We start from the raw sequence: 11,812 nt of genomic DNA on the forward strand, positions 1-11,812 counted from the left end.
AAGGTGGTGGTGGAGAATAGGTACAGGATGCAGGGTGTCCAGGACGGCCCGTCCATTGACGGTGTTGGAGGCAATGAACAAGAATTAGGGGTCGAAGGGGAAGCAACTCACGGTAACATGGATTTGGATGGTCAGTTGACGCAGGAGCAGTTTCATTCAACTGTAATAGGCTGTATAAGCAATAACTTCGATGTGAACAAGTTCGAACGGGAAGAAGAGCAGGAGGAGGAGGACATGATCGGTGATATAGTTAACAGTGATTCAGACGATTCTGATGATGACCAAGGAGGTATAGATGCTATGTCAACACCGGTTGATGTCATGCCAGTACCAGTTCATACTATGCCATTATCAGTACTAACTGAGGTTTTGCATGGTATCCAGTCTCAGGGTAGACTAGTCACAGATTTACTAGTAGATGATACGCTCTATGATTCATGGAGCAGAATTAGCGAAGCGCAGCAGTATGTTCCACCACCACCTTACACAGCGACTGAGCTTGAGTAACTAATGTCGATGAACGTACCTTTCAGGGGCGTTCCGAACTATAGGGATGTTAGCATGACGGATATGACAGTTTGTGACATCGATCTTCAGATGTGTAAGAAATTATTGTATGACCATGAGAAAGAAATCCTTAGGAAGGGGATGATATTCAATACAATGTCAGAGATGAAGCTCTTCCTTCAGGACTATGTTGTGTATCACCATAGGCCGTACACCGTCACTCATTCGGACCAGGAGTTGAGGTACCATGTGATATGCAAAAACGGTTGTATGTGGAGGTTAAATGCACGAAAGAGACATAGTGATGGCAAGTGGAGGATAAGTAAAGTTGTCAAACCCTACACTTGCCTAACAAATAGGGGAAAGGAAAATCATCATCAGCTCACTGCACGTTACCTTGCCCATCGTATATTGGGGCTCGTTGATGACAATAACGATATTTCGGTGTCTTCTTTACAACAGTCCATATCTGGATTCATTAAGTACGATGTGAAGTACGGAAAGCGAAGGCGGGCGGGCGGCCGCGGCAGCGGCAGCCGGCAAGCGCGGGGGCAGGCGAGCGGGCGGGCGTGCGTGCGGGCAGGCGAGCGGGCGCAGGCGTGCGTGCGGCAGGCGGCCAAGCGGGCGGGCGGCGGCAGGCGCGTGCGGCCAGGCAGACAGAGGGAGGGCGGCTCGCAGGCGATATATATACCTGGAGTGACGTGCCGTGAGGGATGGCGCGGCGGTGTCACGCCAAGATCGGTGGCGCGGCAGGCCCTGCCACGTCACCGGTCAGCAGCTCCGGTCGTCGTCACGTCATCCTCCCGCCGCGCCACCATGCATGGCGCGGCACAGGCGTTTCGCCGCGTCATGGCAATAGGCGCGGCCAAAAGTGTTAGTTTTGGAGAGACAAAAACAGTGTTAGATTTAAAATTAGTTTACAAACAAATATTAAAAAGAATTCGCTGCATGCTCCTCCTTCGTCCCCGCCCCGCACGCGGATCACGCTTAGCTTGGCCGAGTTCCTGCTGCTGCACACACGCACATGCATCCCGCAGAGACCGACCGAGGAGCAGCAGCACACACACAGACACTGACGCCGCCGACGTACGCGTCCTGCCCTGTTGCACACCACGCCCGTGGCATACTCCTGCATTAACATCACTGCAGACTCGAGCCAGGACCGTTCAAGCCACCAACCTGCAGTGGCATGTCACCGTTGGTTTTTGAGAACCTCCGATCATTTTGTGATTTTGAAACTGACAATCGGCAGTGAAGGGTTATCACGGCTGGTTTGATGGGCCGGCAATGAAGGTCAGTTCTGCAGTAGTGTCATCCCGTGTGTTCTACTAGCATACGTATGTATGGAGAAGGTGCACGTACGTATGTATGGAGAAATTTGAGCACCAGTGCTTGCGGAAACAAATTCCTAATTTGATACATATCTTTAGCTAGCTGATAAGATCTGAAGCACACAAGTAACCGAAACACTGAAACGCAGTCGACATATAAGCTACTTATCCGTCAATCGACCATCTTCTTCCTCCTAGTCACGTTCCCTTCTTCTTCCTTTGTTCCCTGCGTCTCTTCTCCCAACTCCGGCGAGCTCCTCCGCGGTGGCCACGGCCGTGCCCGCCCCACCCCTTCTTCCCCAACTCTGACGGGCTTAGAAGAGAAGGGGCTCGGGGGGAGGTAGGGCTGCCAGGCGGCTAGGCAGTTAGGGGCCCTGGCAGCAGTAGAGGCGGCCGTGCTAGGTTAGGGCGGGTGCGTCATGTCTAACTCACCGGCGCGCTGCCCTAGGGTGGTTAGGGTGGGCAGGGTCGAGGAGCAGGGGCAGGTTGTGGGTGGCGCGGCAAGGCGGCTCGCCACCGGCCGTCGGTGGTGGGGGCGGGGGCGGGGCGAGGACGAGGTTCGTTGTCGGTAACCTTCCTAGGCTTTAGGGGAGGACGGAGTCGACGAGGCAAGGGCGGACGATGGGCGGGACGGCCGGCAGCGATACAGTAGTGGCTAGGGGCAGTGGGGGAGGAGGGGCTTTGAGAAGAAGACGACGGCGAGGAGGGGGGCGGGGGTGGAGGAAGAGGTTGAGGATGAGGATGACTAAAGCATATGCAAAATAGCAGGCAACTGATGTGGAGACACACCCCACCAGTAAACATTTGTAGCGTTGCAGAGCACTGTTTTTAAGCGAGCAGAAAAGTGGTTGCCCTATTGATGAGAGTTTATTTTTATTAATTAAAGGAACAAACAGAGCAGCACAAGTCCCAGGAAACATTATTACAAGAAAGCTTCTATAGCCAGCAATAGCAGGCCAACAACATGACTCCACAGGAAAGTTGGTGGCGATTTTTTTGCTGAAACTCGCTGAACTTTTACTGAAAGAGAATCGTACGCTTATCACTCAGCAAACAAACAAGCAACAAGCAGCAGAAAAAAACAGATGTTCGGTTCGACAACGACAGCCACCCGTACGTGTCAGTTCGGCGCGCTCCTTGTTCACCGGACGACGGTGGCACGGAGCGGGCGGCGCATCACGACGGACAGCTCCTGCTTCTCGGCGAACTCCACCGGCTCACCGGGCACCTGGAGCCACTCGAACTCGGCGACGAGGCTGGCCACGAAGAACTCGAGGTGCAGCAGCGCGAGCGCCATCCCGGGGCAGATCCGCCGCCCGGCGCCGAACGGTATCATCTTGACCTCCTTCGCGCCGGTGAGGTCGACGTCCGCGCCCTCGCCGCCGGGCAGGAACCGTTCCGGACGGAACTGCAGCGGGTCCGGCCACACCGCCTCGTCGAGCCCCAACGCGACGAGCGGGAAGTTGAGGGACGCGCGCCTCGGAACGTGGAAGCCTTCGAGCGACAGCCCGCCGCCGTCGTCGTCGATGCCCGTCGCGGCGTGCGGGATCGCGAAGTGGCCCGGCGGGTGGCGCCGGAGCCCCTCGAGCACGACGGCGCGAAGGTACGGAATCCGCGGCAGGTCCTGCTCCTGGACGCCCGCGCTGCCGCCGGTGGCCGTGACCTGGTGGATCTCGGCACGGAGCCTCGCTTGGATCTCCGGCTGCGCCACGAGGTTGGCCATGATCTGTTGACAAATAAGGCATTTTCATATTTATTTTAATCCATAAAAATAACGCAATAAAAAAGAGAGTGAAGTCATGAATGAAAAGACAGAAACAGTTCATGACAAAAGTTAACATGATGATAAGACAAATTATAGAGCCGAAACATATGTGAAACATTGTTTTACATAGCTGAAGCATCACAGACATGATCGTTTTACATAGCTGAAGCATCACAGACATGATCACAAATATAAAAGATGTGTTCTCAAATATTAAGATCATCAAGATCACAAAAATAAAAGGAACTAGAAAACTAGTACTAGCATAATCATCCAAACAGAACATGTTGAATATGAAAGCAGTATTGCCTAGAAACATCATGATATTGATAATGAAACTCAGAAGAGGGTGAAGAAGATTATACCCTGCGGCGGAGCCGCTCGCACCAGGAAAGGCCATGGTGGTGCTTTGTTGTTGTAGTCGTCCCGCTCGATGCAGTGCAGACAAGGACACCGTGAAGAAGCACCGCTACTGGTTCACCAGCGAGTAGTCGTGTCACCACTGACACTCCCCAAAAACGTAATCGCCCGTCTTCACCCGAGCAGGTGAAGCCCACGACGGAGACGCGTTTCGGAGGCCTACTCTTCCATCTCTGGTGCTCGCCGGAGGTGGAACGGGAAGAACTTGCGCTGCTGGAGAGTGGTGTACTTCGCCAAGAGAGCTTAACCGAGAGGGGAGGATTTGTTTTCTGCAGTGGAAGAGACGGAGACGGAGAGCCAGGAGTCACGGGAGTTACCAGAAACTCCTCCAATCAATTCCAATCAATTCGTCAGTTTCAAAAATAAAGGCCTCGCCCGCCCGTCCGCTCGCTCGCCGCCGCCCGCCCGCCCGCCTGCCTCGCCACGCCACGCCCACGCCCACGCGCACGGGCTCGGGCTCGGGCCGGGCGGCGGCGGCGGCGGCGCGCGCGCGCGCGCGTGTGGCATCCAGGTGACCCACTTTTACTTCTCAAATAGATCGATCAATGATCAAGTATTTAAGTAGAGTCGTCTCTCGATTAAATTCCCATATGGTACAAAACCATTAATGTACATGTACGGACCATAGAGTTTAATAGAGATATTAAATAAATGGGCCAAGCCCATAATATCTAACAATCCCCACCAAACTCTAGGGTACGCAGTTTGAAATTCTCAGAACCACATTCCTTTTATATACCAGTGTTTCGATGGAGACTGTTAAGTTGAACATCCATCTAGAAAGTTAGCTACACTCATCCACAACTGAACAATGGACAGAACCTTGAATTGACAGTTTTGTGCGAGATGAGTTTCACATAACCTCTTAACTGATACTAGGCTGCCAAGTGCCTTCCCTCTGTTTTGAAGCATATAAGTCACACTTCGAGGCCTTTTCATGAGCATCTAGAGATTACCCACATCTCATAGATTGTGACTAGCAATCGAGCTCATATAGGTGTGTTCCTTATAGGATGTTCTGTAGGACAACATCCCCGCTATACCAAGCCGCTCGGATCACATTAAGAACTTAATCATCCTGCCTAACAGTATTAGAGAGACGGTGCATCTCCAACAAACTGAGCTATAATCTAAGGGGTCTCTCCCTCAGTCAATCAACAGCTTGTTTCGCCATCCTAATTCACGGGATCTCCGATCACATAGGATAGGTTACCACTGTTGATGGCTCTATGTGGGTCTCAAACCCAGTTCCCTCGACGCACCTTCTATCACATTGCGTGACAGACCCTTAGTGAATTGATCTGTCAGATTATTTGATGTATGGACATAGTCCAATGCAATTACTCCGGAGTTTCTCAGTTTTCTGACAGTCTTCAAACGTCTCTTCACATGCTTTGTGGACTTCATGTTATCCTTAGAACTGTTTACCTTAGTGATCACAGTTTGATTATCACAGTTCATGGAAATTGCTGGGATTGGTTTCTCAACAATCAGCAAATCCATCAGGAGATCACGGAGCCACTCTGCCTCAGCACTAGCGGTATCCAATGCGGTCAGTTCTGCTTCCATTGTAGACTTCGTTAAGATAGTCTGCTTGCAAGACTTCCAAGAAACAGCACCACCTCCAAGTAGAAACACGTATCCACTCGTGGCATACAGCTGATCCGCATCAGAAATCCAATTAGCATCACAATAACCCTCTAGTACCCTCGGATACCCGGAAAAGTGAATGCTGTAACTCATTGTCCCTTTCAAATAGCGCAGCACTCTCTCAAGAGCATTCCAGTGAGTATCTCCCGGATTTGACACAAACCGGCTCAGTTTGCTTACAGCGAACGAGATATCAGGCCTGGTTGCGCTAGCTAGGTACATAAGAGAACCAATTATCTGTGAATATCTCAATTGGTCTCTTGCAATTCTGTGATTCTTCCTCAAATGAATACTTGGATCGTACGGAGTAGGAGCAGGCGTACACTCATTGTACCCAAATCGGTTCAAGACCTTTTCCACATAGTGAGACTACATAAGAGTTACCCCACCATTTCCTTCCTCCCTTGAAAGCTTAATGTTGAGAATAACATCAGCCTCTCCCAAGTCTTTCATCTCAAAGTTACTCGACAAAAAATCTTTTACTTCTTTAATCACATTTAGATTGTTGCCAAATATTAATATATCATCCACATATAAGCATAGTATCACACCATCACCACCACCAAACCGATAATATACACATTTATCAGCTTCATTCACAACAAAGCCGGCTGATGTTAAAGTTTTATCAAACTTCTCATGCCACTGCTTGGGGGCTTGCTTTAGGCCGTACAGGGACTTCAATAACTTACAAACTTTACCCTCTTGACCATTTGCAATAAACCCATCAGGCTGATCCATATAGATCTCTTCCTCAAGCTCTCCATTTAGGAAGGCTGTCTTAACATCCATCTGATGAATGAAAAGACCATGTGAGGCAGCCAGGGATAGCAACATACGAATGGTCGTCAATCGAGCAACAGGTGAGTAAGTATCAAAGTAATCTTCACCTTCCTTCTGTGTATAACCCTTAGCAACAAGCCTAGCTTTGTACTTCTCAATTGTACCATCAGGCCTCAGCTTCTTTTTAAACACCCATTTACAGCCCACAGGTTTGCAACCAAATGGACGATCAACCACTTCCCACGTCCCATTGGACATAATAGAGTTCATCTCACTTTGCACTGCCTCCTTCCACATGTCAGAATCAGGAGAAGAGTATGCCTCAGAAATGGTTGTGGGAGTGTCATCCACGAGATATATAATAAAGTCTTCTCCAAAGGATTTTGCAACTCTTTGCCTCTTACTCCTTCGAGTGACAGTATTATCATCCTTCTCAGGATTTTGCTCAAGCTCATAGGTGTTATCATCAGCGTGTATATTTGATTCATGAAGTTCAGGAATAGAATCATGACTAGACATTCTAGATGCACCTATTTTCATTGGAAATTCATTCTCAAAGAATGTGGCATCTCTAGACTCCATGACCGTTCCAACAGCCATATCAGGAGCACTAGAATTTATTATTAAAAAACGATAGCCCACACTATGAATGGCATAGCCTAAGAAAACACAATCTACAGTTTTTGGTCCAAGCTTTCGCTTTTTGTTTATTGGCACATTCACTTTGGCCAAACAACCCCAAACGCGAAGATAAGAAATATTTAATCTCTTTTTCTCCCAATCCTCAAATGGAGTGATTTCTTTGTTCTTTGTGGGCACTCTATTTAGGACATGATTCGCAGTTAAAATTGCCTCACCCCACCATTCCTTAGATAAACCAGCTGTCTCCAACATGGCATTCACCAAGTCAGTTAGAGTGCGGTTCTTTCTTTCAGCAATCCCATTGGATTGTGGTGAGTATGGAGGTGTCCTCTCATGAATTATACCGTGCACCGCGCAAAACTCAGAAAATTCATTAGAGAAATATTCTCCCCCGCGATCGGACCGCAACCGTTTGATATGCTTTTCAAGTTGATTCTCAGCCTCGGCTTTAAAGGTTTTAAAATAATGTAATGCCTCATCTTTTGTTTTAATTAGGTACACATAGCAATATCGAGTGCAATCATCTATGAACGTTATGAAGTATCTCTTACCACCTTTTGTCAAAATTCCGTTCATTTCACAAATATCGGAATGGATGAGATCAAGTGGTGCCAACTCTCTCGCCACAGCTGCCTTGTGAGGCTTGCGAGGTTGTTTTGCCTCAACGCATGTATGACATTTGGAGCTTTTGGCAACGTCAAATTTAGGAATTAAATTCAAACCAGCTAAGCGGGACATGCAACCAAGATTAACATGACATAATCGAGAATGCCAAACATTCATCTCAACATTAACGTTATTAACGACATTATTCACTGCAAGAGGTAAAGTATCAACCAAAGACAAGCGGAACAAGCCTCCGCTCTCATAGCCTTTTCCAACAAAGGTTCCATACTTTGACATAACATATTTATTCGACTCAAACACAAGTTTAAAACCGTCTTGACATAGCAGAGAGCCACTAATAAGATTTTTCCTTATTGAGGGGACATGATGCACGTTCTTGAGTTGCACGGTCTTCCCCGAAGTAAGCTTCAGATCCACCGTACCAACACCATGAACACCAGCACGCGCGCCATTCCCCATCAGCAAGGCTCCACTCCTCCCGACCTGGTAAAAAGAAAACAAGGACTTATCAGCACACACATGTATATTTGCACCTGTATCAACCCACCAATCAGGTGAGGAACAAACTGTAAATGCAGATAAATTACCATACCCAGCAGCGTCTGCATCAGTCTCAATGGTGTTGACTGTCTTCGCCTTTGGTGGGGGCTTCCACTTAGCCTCAGGACACTCTCTAGAAAAGTGCCCAGTGTTCCCACAAGTGAAGCAGTTCATCTTTGCCTTGTCTAATCCCATCTTCTTAATATTACCTTTCTTGAAGAAGGTAGTGGATTTCTGCTTAAGCTCCTGCTGGGGCTTCTTCTTTTGTGGCTTAGGACGAAACTTTTGCACCACATGTGCACTAGTAGTCGCCTCACCATTCCCGCCCTTGCTCTTTCCCTTAACATCCTTTGCTCTTGCCTTGTCCTCAACATCAAGAGTGCCAACAAGTTCAGCAATGCTAAACTGCTGCCTCTTGTGTTTCAAGGTAGTAGCAAAATCAGTCCAGGAAGGTGGCAGCTTAGCAATAATGCAACCTGCCACGAACCTGTCAGGGAGAGGACAGCCGTACAGCTCCAATTCCTTCACCAGTCCCTGTATCTCATGAGCATGTTCGACTACAGGACGGTTATCCACCATCTTGTAGTCATGGAACTGCTCCATGATGTACAGCTCAGAACCGGCGTCGGAAAGACCGTACCGGGCCTCAAGGGCTTCCCACACAGCTCTGCCAGTCGGGAGTGGTATGTAGGCATCAACCAGAGAATCATTGATGATGCTCAACAGTGCAGCCTTGCACATGGTCTCAGCATGTCCCCAAGCCTGCTCATCCTCATCGGATCTCACAGTAGCAGGCTGCTCATTGAGCACATGACCACAGCGCATGGCCGACAACCACAGAAGGGCTTTCTCACGCCACCTCTTGTAGTGAGTGCCCTCAAACGGCGTAGGCTTTAGCATGCCCGCAAAGCCAACAGATGAAAATGGCCTGAAATTACGTTTTTGGATTGTTGACAAATAAGGCATTTTCATATTTATTTTAATCCATAAAAATAACGCAATAAAAAAGAGAGTGAAGTCATGAATGAAAAGACAGAAACAGTTCATGACAAAAGTTAACATGATGATAAGACAAATTATAGAGCCGAAACATATGTGAAACATTATTTTACATAGCTGAAGCATCACAGACATGATCGTTTTACATAGCTGAAGCATCACAGACATGATCACAAATATAAAAGATGTGTTCTCAAATATTAAGATCATCAAGATCACAAAAATAAAAGGAACCAGAAAACTAGTACTAGCATAATCATCCAAACAGAACATGTTGAATATGAAAGCAGTATTGCCTAGAAACATCATGATATTGATAATGAAACTCAGAAGAGGGTGAAGAAGATTATACCCTGCGGCGGAGCCGCTCGCACCAGGAAAGGCCATGGTGGTGCTTTGTTGTTGTAGTCGTCCCGCTCGATGCAGTGCAGACAAGGACGCTGTGAAGAAGCACCGCTACTGGTTCACCAGCGAGTAGTCGTGTCACCACTGACACTCCCCAAAAACATAATCGCCCGTCTTCACCCGAGCAGGTGAAGCCCACGACGGAGACGCGTTTCGGAGGCCTACTCTTCCATCTCTGGTGCTCGCCGGAGGTAACCGAGAGGGGAGGATTTGTTTTATAGGCAGAGGCCAGAAGACGACGGCCCCGAGGGGTCACACCTCCCTTCTGCGGTGGAAGAGACGGAGACGGAGAGCCAGGAGTCACGGGAGTTACCAGAAACTCCTCCAATCAATTCCAATCAATTCGTCAGTTTCAAAAATAAAGGCCTCGCCCGCCCGTCCCACGGGCTCGGGCCGGGCCGAGCGGCGGCGGCGGCGCGCGCGCGCGCGCGTGTGGCATCCAGGTGACCCACTTTTACTTCTCAAATAGATCGATCAATGATCAAGTATTTAAGTAGAGTCGTCTCTCGATTAAATTCCCATATGGTACAAAACCATTAATGTACATGTACGGACCATAGAGTTTAATAGAGATATTAAATAAATGGGCGAAGCCCATAATATCTAACATGATCCACTGCGCCTCGGTGGCCGTGTTGTCGGTGCCCACGGCCACGAACTCGGCGCACAGGCTCACCATCTCGCCCTCCGTGAGGTTCCTGACGCCGCCGTCTTCGGGGATTTGGAGGCCGAGGAGCGTGTCCACGTACGTCGTCGTGTCGTCCACGCCGTCGCCGGCGTCCCGTTGCGCGCGACACGCCCGTATGAGAGGCGCGAACAGCTCCTCCTGCCGGCGCCGGAGGGACATCATCTGCTTCCACCGGCGCCGGAACAGGAGCCTGGTGAGCGCGGGGCACACGTCGAGCACCTGGAAGCCGAGCACCGACGTGAGGAACTCCCGCTGCAGCGCCTCGACGGCCGCGACGACGGCGTCGGTCGCAAGGCGCTCGCCGAAGCACATGGTGACGAGGATGTGGAACATGGCCCGGTGCAGGAGCGCCTCGACGACGACCACCCCGTCTCCCCGCATCTGCCGCGCCACGACGCCGGCGACGAGCCCCTGGAGCGCTTTGCGGCGGGCGGCGGCGAACCGGCCCAGGCGCGACGGGTGGAACACCTTGCTGGTGAGGTTGTGTCGGAGCGCGCGCCAGAGCGGGCCGTAGGCGCCGGACGTGATGTTGCACTGGCCGCTGGAGAAGATCCGGAAGGGGAGGCTGGCGGGGGGCCTGTCGGCGAAGGCGGCGCCGCGCTGCACCAGCGCGCGGTGCGCCACGGCGTGGTCGGCGACGAAGATGGCCGGGCGGGACGGCATCAGGTAGAGCGTGAAGACCGGGCCGTACCGGGACCGCGCGGCGGAGAGGACCCGCTCGATGCCGAAGTTGGTCCGGCCGAGGAAGAGCAGCGGGGTGATCAGCGATAGCAGCGATGGGCCCGGCGGCAGCGCCGGCGGCCGCGGCGTTACGGTGGTGGTGGACGGACGGAGGGAGGAGAGGAGGTGGATGATTGCGATGCAGACGGCTATGGCGAGGGAGTAGTAGAGCAAGTCTTCCATGGCTGTACTGCTGGTGAGGTGAGTGCTGCTGCCAGTGGCAGGCAGAGACGAGACGATGAGACATCATTTTAACGTGGTGCAGCAGCAGCAGAGCCAGGTGTGCACGCACTTGGTGGGTCTGCATGCCGGCTCGCCAACGCTACCGGAATGCCCAGGTTTGCCCACGAGAAAAAAAAAAATCGCAAAAGCTTTATCGAGTGTTATGCTCGACAAACGGCGCTCGGCGTACACAGTGATGGTAAAAGTTTATTTGACAAGTGTTTTTTATCGGACACTCGGCCAAGACGTTGCCGAGTGCTGAAACCAACGTTCAGCAAAAAAAAAAGTAACGTGACGGCGCGGAGACAGTCACGGCTTGTTTACCGAGTGTCTAACAGCCTCGGCACTCGGCAAACATGACCTTATTTGCAGAGTGCCCTGACCCTGACACTCGACAAATATGTCTATCTTTGCTGAGTGTCCAGGCCCTGACACTCGACATATATTTTTGTGAAAAAAAAAGCCCGGCCCGACGCGCCGCCGCCGGCCGCCTGTCGCCCGCGCTGCCCGTCA

The 11,812-nt window shown here is 50.7% G+C and overlaps 2 protein-coding genes across 2 annotated transcripts; both read right to left on the minus strand.

Moving 5' to 3' along the window:
• Positions 1-2,677: 2,677 nt before the first annotated feature.
• On the minus strand, positions 2,678-7,038 carry LOC136535331 (cytochrome P450 89A2-like). The gene is made up of 3 exons (XM_066527626.1): positions 6,564-7,038; positions 3,851-3,912; positions 2,678-3,564 (listed from the first exon to the last, which is right to left on the minus strand). The coding sequence occupies exons 1-3, from the start codon at positions 7,036-7,038 to the stop codon at positions 2,980-2,982; spliced, it is 1,122 nt and encodes a 373-aa protein (XP_066383723.1). The 3' UTR covers positions 2,678-2,979.
• A 2,690-nt stretch (positions 7,039-9,728) lies between these two features.
• Positions 9,729-11,260, minus strand: LOC136535332 (cytochrome P450 89A2-like). The gene is made up of 2 exons (XM_066527627.1): positions 10,278-11,260; positions 9,729-9,753 (listed from the first exon to the last, which is right to left on the minus strand). Exons 1-2 carry the CDS (start codon positions 11,258-11,260, stop codon positions 9,729-9,731), a joined length of 1,008 nt encoding a protein of 335 aa, XP_066383724.1.
• Positions 11,261-11,812: the final 552 nt, after the last annotated feature.

Source organism: Miscanthus floridulus, unplaced genomic scaffold (assembly GCF_019320115.1).
Source record: "Miscanthus floridulus cultivar M001 unplaced genomic scaffold, ASM1932011v1 os_2694_3_4, whole genome shotgun sequence".
Classification (NCBI taxonomy): domain Eukaryota; kingdom Viridiplantae; phylum Streptophyta; class Magnoliopsida; order Poales; family Poaceae; genus Miscanthus; species Miscanthus floridulus.

Bases quoted from the DNA above. Each gene is read 5' to 3' on its own strand.
- LOC136535332 (XM_066527627.1), bottom strand. From the start codon at position 11,260: ATGGAAGACTTGCTCTACTACTCCCTCGCCATAGCCGTCTGCATCGCA. The intron at 9,754-10,277 runs GTTAGATATTAT...GGGGAGTGTCAG, and splicing joins ACCGAGGCGCAGTGGATCAT to TGGTGACACGACTACTCGCT.
- LOC136535331 (XM_066527626.1), bottom strand. From the start codon at position 7,038: ATGGAGTCTAGAGATGCCACATTCTTTGAGAATGAATTTCCAATGAAA. The intron at 3,913-6,563 runs GTGAAGATTACT...TGATGTTTCTAG, and splicing joins GGGTTATACACAGAAGGAAG to GCAATACTGCTTTCATATTC. The intron at 3,565-3,850 runs GTTCCTTTTATT...ATTTGTCAACAG, and splicing joins ATGCTAGTACTAGTTTTCTA to ATCATGGCCAACCTCGTGGC.